This window comes from Rhopilema esculentum, chromosome 5, assembly GCF_057945365.1.
Source record: "Rhopilema esculentum isolate cy_ngs chromosome 5, ASM5794536v1, whole genome shotgun sequence".
Lineage (NCBI taxonomy): Eukaryota > Metazoa > Cnidaria > Scyphozoa > Rhizostomeae > Rhizostomatidae > Rhopilema > Rhopilema esculentum.
The window spans coordinates 9,144,232-9,162,010 of record NC_142819.1 but is presented as its reverse complement, the minus strand read 5'-3'; the positions used below and the strand labels follow the sequence as shown (position 1 = coordinate 9,162,010).

The following is a 17,779-nucleotide window of genomic DNA, read 5'->3' as shown; positions in this document are numbered from 1 at the left end:
ACTTTTTAAGATAAATTTTTAGGACATTCTATGTTGTTCCGAAATGTAGTGTCCTTGATCCATTGCTGTTCTTTACTTCAGCGGTTCACTGATCAACTTTACATTAACAGCAATTAAAGATAATCATTGAATAACTTTGTTCAATTAAAGAAGATTTGCATTGGTAAACGATGTAAAATATAACCTAACTTAGGACCGACACTCACTGGCTTTGGGCTCAAATAAGGCCTTTTATAACTTGGATTCAAACTGATCTGAAAAAAATGGGGCGACACACATGCACATTTACTTATTACATATTTGCATGCTAGTTATGCTTTCTTCGAATCTTAGATATCAGAGAATCTTAGTAATTAAAGAATTTAAAAATACTTTGAAAGTCTAAAATAATTGTTGATTTATCATATCCCAATACCCAAGCAATTACAGCTAGCATTAATTGCAAGTGTTAAATAAAAGAAGAGATTCTTAAGACAAGTTTAATTTTATCAATCTGTTGCAGCGTATTCGATGTTAGATAGACAGTTGTACGTAGAACAGGACGGTTCAAAATGGTCTAACGCAGTCATAGCACTCAATGCCCATGTCTAGCGCCTAATGCAATCATAAAGCACACCGTACATTCTTAAACGATTGTTTACTGGTACCTCAGAAAAAAAACTATCACAGGATTAATGCCATATCGACAGAGCGGTAAATAATTAGCATATAGAACAGAAGAGTTCCAAGAAGTGACTCCAAGCTTAAAACTAAATCTAACCCTAAGGTAGTTGTTATCATTATAATTAATGCGATCATCAGGTGGGAGGATGGCTCAGTGGTTAGGTCCAAGAACTAAAGATCCACAGTTCAGGGGTTCGAGTCCTTGCCATGACTGATGGGAATCGTTTCCTCTCTGTAATTCTAGACTAGTGATGTCATTCGTAAAAGAAACCTCACCGAGACGATTAACATAAAGTTCATCGTCTTCAATTTTTTGAGAACGATCAAGTTAGTTATCAGGCATAGTTTACAACAAAATTCAGAATTGCAGTACTATTCTTGCACCTGTGCTATTTTCACGGTCCTACTTGTGCCCTTTTAAAAACAAAACTAAAAACAGACCTCCATTAATACAAACCATTAAATAAAGGCTTGCAAGCAAACGACGCCGATCAAATTACACCTGCAGGAACATCTGAAAAGCGACCTTTTTCAAAGTTTCCAATTGGTTAAGAATTTAGAGAAACAATTCAGCTACAAATTTCACCATGTTAGCATTATTAAATGTTTTTCTTTTTTTGAATAAAATGATTAAGGTACTCGGAAAAAAAGATGGATAAGGCAATCACACCAGAGATTTGAAGCCTAGAAGCACATACCGTGGGTAATGAAATGCGACAAGGTAAAGCGAGGATGAAACAATGAGGTGGGGTGAAATGAATCAGACTTATAAACACGAAGACACTGTAAATTTCGAAAGCCATACAGTTTTTGACAAAATTTGTGAAAAGGCCTAAAGATGATTTATCACACAATGTTTACAGTGGGAACAACGAGTAAACTTTGAAGATCATAAGGCCTTCAGTCGATACAATCAGGTCCACTCAAAGTTAAGGAAAGCAATGCTTCCCATGCTGTAGTTGCCGGCCTTGAAGGATATTCATTTGTCAAAAACTTCAAACAAATTGCGTTGATGGATAAAGATGAATAATGATTAAAGATTATTATCTCAAGTGTATCTGACAATGAACTTGGTTTCAAATTCAGAGAATTTGTAGACATCTGCAAAAGTAGGCTTTACTGCCTTTAAAAGTGATTTATGTAGCAAAGAACGAATAATTCTGCAAAACAGTTTGTGCTCGCAGGCACAAAAAGCTTTTAGGAAGGTCTGATTAGAATATCACTTAATACATACAAGGATATCCGAATCCATATGAGTTCCTTTGAGATTCAGCAATATAAAAGTATCCGTTTCAAAAGTGTGATTTGACATATTTAAGCAACTGTCTATATATTCATAGGGCAAATTTTAATGCTTACATATTCAGAGGTCAGTTCAGAGTTACTTTCGGGTCATCACATAGCTACAAACATGTACATGGTCAAGGTTGAATCTTGATTTGAAAGATGGTTTTGTGCCAACAACCTTTTCGACTTGCTCAACATTAAAGTTTTGTCCTAAAACAGAAAAATACATCTCCAGTTACTTATTTTCTGTATGAAACAAAAGATAAAAATCCTTAGATGTTTGGTTTCGTATCAATAATTGTGGTAAATAATATAACAGTGGCGTAGCGTGAGCGCAGAACTTAGGGATGCGGTAACATACAATATACGGTAATGTTGAATGAATCAAACCGTAAATTCAGCTTCTTAATTAATGATACAGCATTGTGGTAATTGCGATAATGATAATCGTGATAATAAACTTTGATTATGATAAAAAACTATTTGTTCTTAATTCTAATCAGTCAAGGTGTCTATTCTCTGCCCCAGAGGCTCCGACACAGGTTGGAAAATGAGGGGAAGCAAGGGAAAAATTATCACCCACGCGAAAGTGGCCTTCCACATCACCCAAGCTCCAGTCCAGAAAATTCTCACTTCTCTTAGAAGATTCTCTCGAGCTGTACTGAAGCTGCAGCATCGCATGTTTTTCTTATTTTAGACGGACAACAAGAGTGATGTGGAAGGTCTTTTAGAGAGGGATGTGGAGAAATAGTCAATTGGTATGTCTGCGCTGGAGTACCCTGCATGCTGCTCATGAGCAGAAATAGAAGCCGTTTATTGCAACGTATTTATTCTTAGAATTTGCCTACAAATTTTTTACGCTTGCGCCTCAAGCGTAGCATACATATATACTGCCTCACTGCTATATAAGATAAAAATGTACGAAAAGCCGAACTCCTTTTAAAATCAAGTTAAGTTTGCATAGCAAAACAAGTTAGCGAACAAATAACTGTCTATTATAGATAATGGCTTTGAAAAAAAACATTTGGGTAAACTAGAGCTTTTCGTGGTGGCACGGGGGTCATGACCCCCTCTGCTCTCAAAATTTGATGGATTTGCGGAAAAATCACTGTTTTGTCGGAAAATTCTCAAACTTGAGCTGTAGGTAATTTTCAAACTCTTAGCAACATAAATTTCTTGGACTAAAGTACAAACGGTAAATTCGAGAGGCAATTCACTTTTGCAAAGAAAATACTAGATTTCCACAAAACAACATGATTTTTCAGGATTTGCTGTTCGGATTTTGTCAGTCAAAATCCGAAACATCAAGGGCCAATTTTGGTTTTGGAAATTGGTCAAAATTGGTATAAATTATATCTTTATTTGATATTGAAGACCAGGACAGTACCAATTTTGTGCCTATCACCAGATTGTGTCCCAGATTTGAAAATTTTTGCAGTTATGTTGCGTAAGGTAAAACAAGGTAGAAGTCGATCAAAACCATCGATTTCCCTCAGTGGATATTCAATTTGAGAATAAGATTATCATTAAAACTTGCTTCAAATAATGCGATTTCGCCAGGCAAATTTGGCAAATAATGCGATTTCGACGAATTTGAAGCATTAGATCATAAAAAAATTTTCATTCTACCCTTTTCCTAATCTACCGATGTCAGGGGCGTTCACTGTATGTATGAAGAAACAGAGACAAGATAAAAGTGCATTTTAAATTTCTTTCCAGCTAAGTCAAAAGTTATGAGTTTTTCTGCCACACCAACCTTTACACTTACATGGAATGCTTCTATTTCAAATAAATCAAGAAATTTTGTCGGAAAATTGTTCTTTCTGGCCCCCTCTAGAATTCATTCGTCACGACGCCCCTGGACGATCGTATATATTTCCTAGCGTAGAATTTTCGATCGATGTTCTGACGGTTTAAACTCTGAAGAGTGTCAGACGAAAAGCTTTTGTTTGCTTTTTTCAAAGCTATTTTCAAGCTTTGTACCACCAAAAGATTGATTATAGATATCACTGAGCAAACTAAAATTAGTTATGTGATAGCCTTGGCTCAAAAACTCTCAACATCAAGTTCATGTGCACAAGCGTATGGACCTGGGGGCATCATATTCAGTGTAAAAGCCTCTGCAGCCCTCAACCTAAAGATATGATTTAGATAAATGACATATTTGGTTGCCATCATGGAAGCGATCCATATCTCTGCTAACAAAATTCGGTTCATTACAACCGCTAAAAATAGGTTAAAAAAGGATGCTAACTTTTGAAAACGTTTGGAATAAAAATGTGTATTAGTTAAAGGTAATCAACAGATACTAAAGAGGCTTGAGCCATCTTTCAGACAAGAATTGACGAATCAGTGAGTGTGATTTCACTCAACGCTTATTGATTGGCTAATGTTGATTGAGAGATTGCTTTACCACTTTTGTATCTGTTGATTGCCTGTAAGTGAATCAGTCTTCATTAAACCTTTCCAATCATTCGGTTTCAAAAATGGAAATGGAGCTAGTTTGACTATACCCAACAAAAATTTTACAAATGATTTGCGGCGTCAATGTTATCTATAAATGCTTCTGTGTCTTATAGCACATTCCTCAAAATAATGTTTATTCTAATGCAGCTGTGCCTGGCTTAAGAAATGAACTAGTGATCATACATACCATATATTTCTTTGATATGATGTTCTGGAACATGGTGCGGTGGACCTGAGGAAAATTTAAACATGAAGCTGTTAACTGCTTTCATTGGAGGATGACAATCACTTTTCAACAAAATTGCAAAATGATGTCATAAAATTGAAACACTAGTGACGTATAAGAGCCAATCAGAAAAAAGCTATTGAAACAACATAGCCAGTAAAAAGCTAATGAAAGAGCATGTTGACTTGCTAATGCATTGGGCTCCTAGAATATTAGCTAACATAAGCAAAAATATGACACATTGTATAGCAATAACAGGGAAATCAAAATAGGACTCAAAGAATAGCTCGTATACCACGGATTTCTCACACTGCTGCGAAATGTAAGCGCCTGTTCAAAGCTACTAGTGGATAACCAAAGGACAACTCTTTGTTCATAACATCTACATATATATGCTTTTAAGAAAAAAAATCACAAAAAATGGAAGCAATTGTCTATTAGGTGTATTTGCACAACAAACTACTAATTAGGAATAAAAGCGTCACATAAGGAATATACAATTCTGGCATACCACAATAAAGTGTATCATTACATCTATACAGTGAAGTCAGAATAAAATTCATTTTTTTGTAGGGGCTGCCTTTTGTATTGCTCCCCGTACAGTAGACTATTGCAAAGAAGATATTATAAAACATGACAATTATTCAGGGATCCAGCCCCCAACCTCCCCGCTTCAAACAGCTATATATGCTTTTAAAAAGCAATGTCACAAATAGAGTAGAAAAATCATCAATATTTCCATATAAAACTATTAACTATTTAAAGAGTTAAAGTATGATGGAAGAAATAATTCTGGCATACCACCATAAAGTGATGGATCATATTCTAGACACTCAGCCAATATTTTTCCTCCAGGTGCAACAAGCCTACCCATTAACTCGGCATACCTATAAAATTATTTGAAAAAAACACAATACTAATATAGGTCAAATCAGAAAAGTCATATTTGTATTTAAAGACTGTCATCAATATTAAATTGGCGAAATTGCCAAATACTTAAATGTATCAACACATTCTATTTAATAAAGCATATAATATTTCTTCTTTGCATATGACAGCATATTTGGGAAAGAGACCTTCTGGTAAGCCTAGCGACATGAAGGGCATGCAACAACACGCTGTAGCCAAATGAAGTAAGTTTTAACAGAAAATTGTAAATAAGTTTCTATCAAAAAGGTTGGAAAATAGCACTGCAGAGTTTATGGTAGCACAAAATTCATATAGTTAACATTTGAGCCTTACAGAGGTGACAATAACTTTCCTTTCGAAACATTGCAAGTTCCCTAACAACCCTTCCTTAAGTTGTTTTTTATTAATTCTGAAAGGCTATCTAAAATATGATAATCAAACTGAAAAAGTAATGTTTATAAATACCTTGGTCTATCTTTTGGGTTGATAGCCACTAGAGCACCTCTGTCAAAGACACCATCAAATTCTCCACCAGCAACCGTGCTAAACAGTACATAGTTGATATTAACCATTTGAAGCAAATTTTAACAAATAAAGTCAATAAGACTGGATCTGTAAATAGCTTTCAAATTCACCTATAGAAACTGACTTAAGTAAATACAGACAAAAACTGTTACAAAAATAAACATTTTCATAAAAAGGATTTACAATTTTTGTTGAATTTAATCTACACAAACACAAAAAAACACAGCATTTTTTTTAACAGAGGTGGGCAACTTATTCTAAAATGAGCCACATGAGAAGCATGAACTGTCTTGGCCAAACTAACAACTTTATCCAGTGCAATTCATTTTCTCCCAATGTTAAAAGGAAACAAATATTCCATATTCTAGCTGCTACTGGCTGTCAAAAGGATAAAGACATTACATAAAAAAATTGTATGAATATATGATATTGTATTGTAGGTCAATTGGGAAATTCTCCAACAAAAGTTCATGTTTATATTAGTCACACTAAAGCAGGTCTAAAAGGTGCGTCCAAAGGGGTTGTTGTGGCCTACAGGCCGTAAGATGCCTTGGTCTACTTTAACCCCTTTTTACAGGAACCTCCACTTGCATTTTTGTCTTACACCATTTGCAAGACCTTATGAATTTTTTGTCCATCATCTGACAGGTAGGAACAATATCATGCAACAATGGACAATCAATTGTAAAACTGATTTTAAAAAGTAAACATATGAAAATAAATCACAATTTAACTTAAACCAATTTACCCTTCCCCGCTGTAATACAATACTGTACAAAGGAAGAACATTAATAGAAGAAATTAGTTATCTTGTCATATTTTTACAAATTTTTAATTTCCAAAATAGCATTTTCTTTTATTAGAGTGCTCCTTCTTCTCTTGCATTATGATCATAATCATAATTTTAAAAAATTTCCCGAATAGCAGAGGACTGAGAATTGAGCCTGGACGTACACCATTTTTTTACCTCAAATCCATTTGTGCCTCTATAAATTTGTAAATGCTGGTACGAGAATGTTCTGTAAAATGCAGTAAATTCTCACCTTCTGAAATCAAACATGTCACAGACAAAGATTCTTATTTTTTCATCAAGAGACTGAAATAAAAAAATTTCTGATCAAAATTGCTTGAAATAATAGCTACAAGGCTAGAAAACTATGCATAAATGGAGCTTTTCAAATGTTATGAGCTAGAATGCACTAAAGAAAGCTACCAGTACAATAGAGCCATTTCATCATGACCCAGAAACTTTACCTCAAAACTCTGATATTTTTGAGGTGGAAACAGAAAAGAAACATGAATTCTGTGAATCATATTGTTTTCCTGCTTGATGATAAGCCCTCATGTGTTATTGTAAGAAGGAGAAACCTTGATGGGATTCACAAAAAAATGCATCTGTAAGTTTAGCATAAATGTCAACGTACAGAAAAAATTAATGCTCCTCTTGGGGCCATGTTGATTGCATCCATCTTGTACTCAATGTTGTGTTCTTTAAAGAATTCTTTAGCTCCTATGTCTGATCCCTCTACACCAACAACAACATGTCCTCGGTCTGCAGTCCTAAAAGAGCAAGGCATGCTTTGTCTTCATCTAAACTGGATAAGGGGCAGTATGTGCACTTTATGCATCAAAGCACTTGATAATTGATATCATTATTTTTATCAAGAGTAATATCCTTTCAACCTTCTTAATACACAAATGAATCTGGAAACATATTTGTCTCTAGCTCTTTTAGGAAAGATTGCACATTAGTATCATTTACATGGCTCAACCAATAGATTTTTTGTTTATTTGCTCACATTTTGTGTTAAAGCAATGAGCACCTTTGAATTATGCTTTTAAATCTCAAACACCTTGCTGATAATTGAGGAGGATGACACAATAAGAAAGCCAGATATGAAGAAATCGCAATTAGATCTACCAACTTCAGCCCCATTCACTTTCTTTATCGTTTCAAAACATATCAAAATGCATCTGTCTCTTAAGAACTCCAAGTTTACATTGATACACAAAGAAAGTTTTAGGTACTTTTCAAAAAGCACCATTCAAAATAACCAAGACAGAAATGGAACAAAATCCAACGAGTAAGTGCAAATAAGCAACATGAATCAGGACTGGACATAAGCCTGGACTTTTACCAGGGGAGCAGTAAACAGCTTTCCTACATAGTAGTTTTCAGGTGAGCTATAAGAATAGAAGCAACGGAAAAATTGATTTCAAGGAGAGCCAATTCAATTTTCAAAACAATTTTAGGAGAGCAATCCTCACTGGAATTTGGGGAGAGCTCGGAGTGGTGAAAAAGATGGCTCTCCTCAAATGGCCAGGCCGGCATGAAGACTACAGACCACTTTGAAAGCACAAATATAATCCTGTTAAGCCAGTTAAGGCAAAAATGCGCTTCATTTGAAAACTGTCATTTTGATGTTCAAAAAATTTGAAGGCTTGTTATTTCCAAGTTGTCACAGAAACATACACGTATTTTATTAAGCAAAACTTGTAAATTCAGCTAGTGCTGGAAATTTTAAGATTTTGAGAGATGACAGTTTCGTACCAGTCCTTAAAAAGCTATATTCATCAGTGGGGGATCTCCTGTTTACTTTAATTAACATTATAGCCAGTTATAAGAAACCACAGCTGTTCATAAATTACTTAAAGATATTTAGCGCCAAGTTTGCACTAATTTTTCTTCCAAAAAAAAGTTTCTTTGTCGTATTTTTCGAAAGTTCTTATCACAACAGTAGATCCTTTCTGGTTACTCACCATGTTGTAACGATTTGGGTTTCATGTGTTAGAAGTATAATACCTTGAAGGCAACCCTGTCAAATGACATTTCAATTGACCCTCCAAATTGCATTCAGGTGAAAATGAAACCATTCAAAGGATTCTCTTTCCTATTGCATTTAATAATTCTCCTTTTGTTTTTTGCATGACTTTTCAAGTAGATAACCTATTTTACCGGAGTAGATGACTTCCTGAGAGATTGAAAGGTGATTAATGTTATTTTGAAGTCAAAACATAAGGGATCGTGGTCCTATCAATTTTTTAGTTTTATTTAGTAAGAAGTGTTGAGAAATGAAAGGAAGACCCAGGCAAGCAGTTAACGTGTGAACTGAAATTGAGGCGAGCGATGGATAGCATGCCTCGACAACCCGAGGCAAGCGTGGCAGTGCGTGCGGGCGATTCACCCACCTCAAATGGCCAGGTCTGAATCATAATTGGGCATGCTTAAAAATAAGTCCACCTCTATATCAGATCAATTTCAAATTTTCTTAAAAAAGTAAGCAGTGTGTACCTTTATCTTCCAGTCTTTCTAGGGAATATAATACATCTGTTTATTTTCCACATAAAAAACTACACTTTGATAAAAAGGTAATGGGACTCCTTTGATTAAATAATTGTGTCACGCTTTGCAACTGTTTGGGAGAGAAACTTTTTCGGATATACTCAGTCATTATCGAAATAGGCCTAAATAACCCTAAATGTGATTAAAACCTGAAAAAAGGCTTCATCTTTAAATCATAACCATAAATAGGAAAATATGCAGAAGAGTTGTATGGCAAAATAATGGCATTGTCACATGACAGCAATAATGCCCAAAAAACTTGAATAATATTTGTTGTGGGAGAGCATTTTTTCATATGCTGAAAAATTTGCAAAGTTTAAGATTTTTGAAACTGTATTTTTTGCTAATATACCTAAATTTAGCTTCTTTTTACATCTCATTATAATATCCCAAAATGATTCAAACCTAATACTTAGCAGTATGAGTCCTTTTCATCTTTCGGGGTTGCAAACTTCTTTGGTTTGCCAACTCTGGACATTTTTTTACAGTTCTTGCACAGAAAAACTTTACACGCCAAAAACTGCACTTATTGAGCAGCCAACAATTGATGCAATTTTACAAACTATATATTCCTTTTACTTTTTCAGAAAACAATTTGTTAGGGTTACATTGTTTCAGTTAGCCCTTAATTTTGAAGACCTTGATGCTTGTGATTCAGAGCCAAATAATTTTATAGCTCAATGTTTTTAAATTCTTTTACAAACATAAAAAGCTTCAAACCATCAACAATATTTTGTTTTGGCGGAAATGGCTGCTGCACTTGTTTAATGATAAAAGGCTTCTAAAAAGTCTTTCAAAAGTTATTGCATGAAATGTCCTAGGTGTGAGGATAGCTCAGTGCTTAGGGTCGCTCGGACCTGAGGGTCCATGGTTTGAGTCCCTGACAAGACCCAACTCTCACCCAGAGTGAGGAGAGTCGCCAGCTCTCTGTTATTTCAGGCTTAGAAATCATGAGGTGTGTTCAGATCGAGAGGAAGGACCAGGACATTTCTACAGGCCTGGCGGTTTGAGGCGAGCGATAGCTCACGCTCGCCTCCATGCTCCCCTCGCAACCTGAGGCGAGCTATGAATTGCTCTCCTAAACAGAACATGAAGGGAGAATCGCTCCCCTAAAATTTCCATTCATTTGCCCTTTTCCTATTCAGAGAACCCTGAAAAGGTAGAAGGGTTAATTGGTTTATTTTTGTAACAGCGATTTCTCCCGTCATTGCATTTTTTGCAAATAACTTTTTGCTTGTTGGGCGGATATTGTTATGATAGGCATGAACCTCGATCTATTTGGAAAAGGATAGTTAAGTGAAGGTACGTTTGTAGCGATTAGAACCATTCAATCTTAATAAAACAGGCATATTTTTGGAAGGAAAGTTGAAGAAATTGGTAGGAACTGTAGATTGGGGGATATAATAAAACACCAGGTCCCTTCCAGCAATAGAAACAAAACTATCCCTCAAAGAAAACAGGCAACTCTTTCTTGCAGGTCAAAAACGACAAGCAAAACATGGAATTCCATTATCCAGCGGCATTTACTGAAAAACCCAGATTGGGTGAAAAACTATAACGGCGACATGTTTCGCCTTATTGGCAAACCATGATCATCGTTCCATCTAGCAGTTTGTGAATCTATTTACTATATAAACATGACAGACCGCTTTTGTGTAGACAGAAGGTGTTTGTTTTCACCTTTGGACTCCGTTGGTAACATTTTCAATAGGAAAGCGGCACCGATTGGACAACCTCAACAGTAACATGCTCGCGTTTTCTGATTGGCCTATTTCGATCCAAAACTGGGTATTTTCCAGAGTTTTCCATCTATGTTCTGACGTTTTATACTCTGAAGAGTGCTAGACGTATAACTTAGGTTTTTTCAAAATTTGTTTTTCCAAGCCATTTTCAAATTCTGTACAACAAAAAGACTGTTTGGCAAGAGTGTTAGTGCGAATAGCCCTTGCTCGTTGTAGTTTAAGCTATTTTCATCTAGCTTCATTTTTACATTGCATTGTTTTCTTTACGCCTCTTAGTATACGTTTCATTAGCCCATATTTGGTATTTCCATTTTTGCGTGTTCTTGCTTTTCCTTGTTTACTTCCGGTAGCTATAAAGGATTTGCACCCCATGTTTTTGGTGGTTATTTACTCGCCTTGCGTTGCGCTGTGTTGGGGGCAGTTTTTCTATCGTTTACATGCAATTTTTGGCCTGGTAGTTTCTACATGCTGTGTTTGGCCGTCGTGCAAAATTTTTATGGCTACGAGGACTAATAGATTGTAAGTTGTGTGTATTATTATGTAGTTATCTTTCACTTTATTTATAAGTAGCTCATACTTAACATTTTGTAGTCTAGTTGGGTTTCTACGTAGTTCTATCTTCTGCTAACATTAATTAACCTTTTATAATTATTCCTTTTTTCATTATATTGTAATATTAAGCTTCTTGTCGTATTCTCAACTTATAATCTTCATGTATGTTAATTGCTAACATTTTTCTTTAGCGAACCACGTTTAACACATCACCTCAGAACCTGTGTTGTTTCTTGCTGTGTTATCTGCTGGGGATTTAGGTGTGGTGCGTTCGATATACCAAAGTAGTCAGAATTACAAATTGTGGACTACAAAGAGAAACGTTGTTTTTGTGTTGTGCCAGCTTGACATGAAACTGAAAGATTCAGTTCTTCTAAATACTTTAAGTAAAAGGGGTGCTTAAGTCACGGTTAAAGCAAATACAAATTGAAAGAAGTAAAACAGCATACTCCTGACTGAGGCTATTAAAGGCAACCAACAGATACTAAAGGGGCTTAAGTCATCTGTCGATTGTCTTTAAAGTACATTCTATGTGTTACTGATTTGGCTCGCCTCAGTAAATGAGGGGAGCGATTCACAGCTCACCTATAAAAATACAAATGGCCTGGCCTGGTGCTAGATAGAAACATTGTGTAGTAGGGCTAAAATACTTTTTCAACCAATGTGTAGTAGGGCTAAAATTTGAAACTAATACCAACATCATTTTGCTAAGCATTTGAGACAGCATCTAAAAATTACTCAAAGACAATGAATAGACACTTGAATAAAAAATGATACATACCATTTCATATCAAATGACTTCCCACAAAGTGGAAACAGAATTCTTAAGCCTTTCTTGTCTCCTTCTACCAAATGAAAAAACTTCTCAAGAGTTCTGAAAAAAGAAGAAATATTCTTATCAACAGACGTAAATACCACAAAACATTTTTCAAATGAAGGTTAGTGCTTTATCAATATTGAATGTGAGTAGGTACAAAAAAAGTTTCCAGTTAATATGAACAATGGTTGATGATAATAATAGGTTCAGGTGCTCTTGTTGAATTGTATCAAACAACTTTTTGGCATAAGCCTTAAGATGTAGAACTTTTGGCACACTTTGATAATTTACTGGCCAATACCGGCGTGAGGTCAACGTGGATTCCACCCTGGCATCAAGTACTTGATAGTATATACTTAGGTATATACCCTGTACCAACATTGCTTCTGTTATTGTACTTACTGATATGTTTTCAATTATATCTTTATTAAAAGCCCAAGCTAGATATGTCCATACTTTTATTAAAGTATTAATATTGTACTCTTCTTCTGTAGTATACGAATAAAATTGAATTGAATACCATGTTATTTGCTTTATTTTTGGCCTATCTTTCGTATAATATAAATTGTTTTGCGTGGTTTTATTCTTACCAGCTTTAAAGCTTGAGATAGGCTTTGCTTTTCTCGATAAAATAATCCTACCATTTCAATAATCCATTTCAATTGCTGTATTGTATAAATAAATTGATAACAAAATACTATTGCTGCAAGAAGAGGCAAGCACCTCATCAAATTACCGGCCTTTCCTTCATCAAATTTACCGTCCACCTTCAAAGCCAAAAGCGAAAACTATTTTTACTTACGAATTAACAGATCCTTCATGCCATGGTGCTCTCCCATCTTTCCAACTATTTTTCCAACGATCTAATGACAAATCACTGTTCTGTACACTAGCAGAATCCATTGCTAACCCCAAAGCCCCCGACAAAAACTTGTAAAAGCAGCCTCTCATATGCAAGCAAAGAATCATGACTCAGCATATTCTGCAATGTTTGGCATCGAGGCTACAATGACGAAAATTCTGGGGGCGCTGGACGGTCGGCGAAACAAAGAGATGGAAATATCTAATGAGGTGAAAGTCCTACCTCTAACGATACCTTTACTTTTAGGTCAGGGGTCTGGTCAGGGGTCTGGACCTTTTACAGGAAATGGCGTAGCAAATATATAAATAAATTTTCTTTCAGAGAAACGTTTGGTAAATGGGCAAACGACCAAAGAATGCAATGAAGTGAGCTGTTCTTGGAAGGCAACAATTCAACTGCTATCGAATCACTCTGTAGTAAGGAAATCACTTCATTGCTCATTCTCCCATAAAGCAGGTGGAGGGATGGCTTCGCCAACCTTCAAAGGTGCAATTGTCTTGGCATAGGATTCCTGTTTTAACGACTTGTCTAAAAACTGAAGAAATTGGAGAAACACGATAAGAAGAACGGTACTTAGTATCGAGAATGGTCGTGAAATTTTCCGTACAGCAACATTTTCAGTTTTTTAGCTTGATATCAAATTTCTCTTCTATCAATGTTTATCAGATCAATGCTTCAATGACAATTTTAATCAAAATTTCTTTGATGTTTCTGTAGTGGTCAGCTTTAACTAATATAGCTTTTCAAATATATGTAGCCAAATACAAATCGAATAATGTGCAAGGCAATCAGGCCCGTCGTCTACTATTGTGCTCAAAAGGGATGTGCAATCCCATTTGCCAACAAAGTTGGTGAAAAAAGTTTTATCTGCCCTTAGATTTGATGATTTACAAACGCAGCATCTCTGGACGGCAAAGAACTATTTTTTTAAACGAATTTTAAAAGTGGCTTTGAAAAAAGCCCACATTTTGCCGCATAATGAAAGTTTTTCCGTCTGGAACTCCCCAGAGTATAAAACGTCAGAATAAAGTAAAAAATAATATAAGATTTCAGAGTAATAGCAGCAAATAAGTATGGATTGATAACCTTTCTATTTATCTTGCATGATCCTAACTTGACTTAAAACTCATATATTATCATCAAAAGCTTCTGAAAAACAATAAAAATGCAGTTGCTCCCTATAAAGATTTGCAGCTGATGTGATGTCTGGCATGATTTTTTGTTGATTCAGCCTTATTTCCTCTTTTCTATCTAAACGTTCTTCATTTTTAATTACTATAGCTACGAAAACAATAGAGAATAATGCTCTCGTTACAGACTGTCTCCAAGGAAACTATAAACAAGAGTATGCGACTTTTTCTAATTGAAAGAGTATCTTTCCATTTTGTACCTAAAGCACACGAATAAATACTTATACCTTAAATCTGTTGGTAATCAAAAGCACGAGGACAACATAAAATTGATTTAAATATAGGCTTTTGGAAGTAAGACAATTGGACGTACGAAGCAGCAAATGACAAGAAGGATGCTACAGTAGATGGCTATTACTAGAGTCCCAATGTCCCCTGGCAGTGAAGGGCCAGTCTGCTGCTTTTATAAAACTGGGTTAAATTGTTACATAGTGAAATGAAATTCACAAGTTGCAAATTCTGTGTAACATTAAATGCACCTTTATGCACCAATAGGCTAACCAGACGAGAGAGGCAGTTGCCCACCCAAATCTCACTGATATTATTTGTGTAAATTTTTTCCATACAGAGTAAAAGTTCCAACGCAATTAAAGGGCCTTTTGTTAAAAAAGGCTTGTATTTTTGCTAAATGACTCAAAAGGAAGGCGAATCAAATTTACCTTCAGGTTGAATTATGTATTATAAACGTATTGGGTTTGAAAAAAGCAAATATTTTGAAACATATTTAAGCTTTTCGTCTGACAAACTCACAGAGTATAAAACGTCAGAACATAGATCGAAAGTTTTGGCTAGGAAATATTTATACCCAGTTGTGGATCAAAATAGGCCAATCAGAAACACGAACACATGACTGTATAGGTTGACCAATCAGTGCCGCTTTCCTATAGAGAATGTTACCAATGGAGTCCTAAGGTGAAAACGAACTCCTTCTGTCTGCAAAAGCGGTTTTTCATGCTTATGTAGATAATTTCCAAAAACGGTTGGGTAAATTGTAGCATGTTTAAAAATGTTTGCTTTTTTTCAAAGTCATTTTTAAATTTTACGCCATCAAAAGATTGTTATTAACGCAATGCAATGCAAACAGATTGTACGTTTGGTAAATATTAACGAATATTGTTAAATCTTGGATGATAGATAACCAACAACGAGCATGTTGTGTCCTAGCAGATTCCTTGAATCCTAGTGGAATCATGAGAAATTAGATAATTTTGACAGTTCCATTAGCATCTTGTGAGCTCCGTACTTTTGCGAATCATTATCCTCTCCATCAGCTCTATGTTGAGGTCTCTGTTATGATCCTCGTAATGATGTAGCTTAAAAGGGTGGATGAACCATAACGACTCTCTTTTTAGGTATGTAGTCCAGAAATATCTACTGTCCGTTACTCTCGGATCTTTCTTTCGCACGTCTCCCGGCAAATACATTCCATGCAATGTTGATATCTCTTTCTCTTTGCTCAAATATCTAAGAATCGTTGGAATCGCGATCTCTAGGAACACGTGGTGCTTGTAGAAAATGTTGGAAAGTTCATAAAATGCCATGGAAACTTGACGGGGGATGTAAACAATATCAGACCTGCCATTATGGCAATAGTTCTCGCCCTTTCCGTTTATATCAAACATATCGACAGCGTTTTTATAAAATAGAGAATGCTTTTTCAATAAACTGATTTCTTTTATAGATTTCTGGCAGTTTGAGAAACCATACGGTGATATCCACCAGTACCAATTCGTTGGCATGGCCTCTTTTATGTCAACTTTTCCAAACTGGTTAGATGATACTCCAACGTGGCTAAAGTTGAACCGGGCCTTAACGAGGTTCCAATAATTAACAATGACGTCATCATTGATATAAAGATATCCTGAAAAATGCGGGTTTGTTTCGATAGCATCAGCAAGGCATTTATATCCGTATATACCTTTGTTTATTTGCGAAGCATGCACGTTGAAAGTTGTATTGGCTATCTCACCACAGAAATAGATATTTGGAAATGCTGGCTGGTAAAATTCTCTCAGTAGATCAGCACTGTCATACAAAGGATGGTTGTAGATAATCACAAGAAGGATGTCCGCGAATCGGTCCTTGAAACACTGAGAATTCTTCACTTGTTTTCGAGGGCGCGTCTTATTACGCAAAGAGTCTGTTGTTTCATGCTTAGTTTCCTCTACTGGCTGTGCTTTTGTGTTTTGCAGTTTTGTCGGGTCTGGAATGAAAGTGAATACAAATGATTAAGTGTTAAATGAACGGCATGAGTATGGGGAAATTTGTTCAAAGATGCATCGGAGGAAGCTTTAAAAAAATCTAGAGTAGACAGTTCAATGACGAGGTGAGGTTAGATTACATTAAATAGATGGCCTAAATTTGGAAGCAGAATATACTTTCGAGGATTTAGCCCATTTCTATGATTTAGCCACAACAAGTGAGAGCGAGAAGGAGGCTGATTATATATGCCTTCCGGCCAATATTCACCCATAGCAGTTACACCCTACCAAACATGACGCCCGTTGCGTTGAAACTGCTCGTATTATTATGTGATAAATTATGCTTACCTGTAAACAATAAGAAACCAATCGAAACAGCAAAGCAAAGCCCAACCAAACAAACTCCAACTTTATGGTGCATACTTCTGATTATTTGCCATGTGCAAAAAGGTCATATTCACTTTTCCCAACTGTTTTCTGCTGTGACATGAGTTTTTGTTGATTGAAATAATTCTTGACCACAATTATGATTAACTCGGAAACTTTTCTCTCCAAACATAGGCTGAAATTTCGCTCCAAAAGAAAGGCTGCTGTTTTCAAATGCGATGACCCTTGAGAGATCAAACTTTGACCGACTGGTACCGGACATCGATATTGTTAACGTAACAAACCGGTCAGGATTAAAGGATTCGGTAAACCAAAATTACCGACAACAGGTGGTAATAAATAATGATACGAGGGGAAAAGAGAACCTTTCTTGCCGGTCAAAGGCTGAATATATAGTTAACATAGTAATATTTTGAGATCATGCAAAATTCACTTTCCGTACGTGAAAGTTCACTAACCTTAATTCACTTCCCACATGGAAGGGGTATATTAATCTTCTAGTGTCTGTTCTGAATCTGTCATGATGAATGCGAACACTGTTTTACCAGTCTGTTCAGTGCCGTATAGGTAGAGCAGTACACGCTTCTATTGTAGGAACAGAACCATTCT

General features: G+C 35.7%; 1 protein-coding gene across 2 annotated transcripts; it reads right to left on the bottom strand.

Moving 5' to 3' along the window:
- Positions 1-1,763: 1,763 nt before the first annotated feature.
- On the bottom strand, positions 1,764-17,773 carry LOC135689447 (putative thiopurine S-methyltransferase). Of its 2 annotated transcripts, XM_065206677.2 has the most exons (9): positions 13,333-13,493; positions 12,495-12,587; positions 7,501-7,636; positions 7,120-7,172; positions 6,017-6,094; positions 5,444-5,529; positions 4,604-4,648; positions 2,014-2,160; positions 1,764-1,978 (listed from the first exon to the last, which is right to left on the bottom strand). In XM_065206677.2, exons 1-8 carry the CDS (start codon positions 13,479-13,481, stop codon positions 2,045-2,047), a joined length of 756 nt encoding a protein of 251 aa, XP_065062749.2. In that variant the 5' UTR covers positions 13,482-13,493; the 3' UTR covers positions 1,764-1,978; positions 2,014-2,044. The 2 variants fall into 2 exon arrangements, 1 of the variants encoding a protein (XP_065062749.2); XR_016145327.1 differs by lacking the exons at positions 1,764-1,978; positions 2,014-2,160; positions 4,604-4,648; ... (2 more) ...; positions 7,120-7,172; positions 7,501-7,636 and adding an exon at positions 17,132-17,773 and having other exon boundaries at positions 13,333-16,785.
- Between the last annotated feature and the right edge of the window lie 6 nt (positions 17,774-17,779).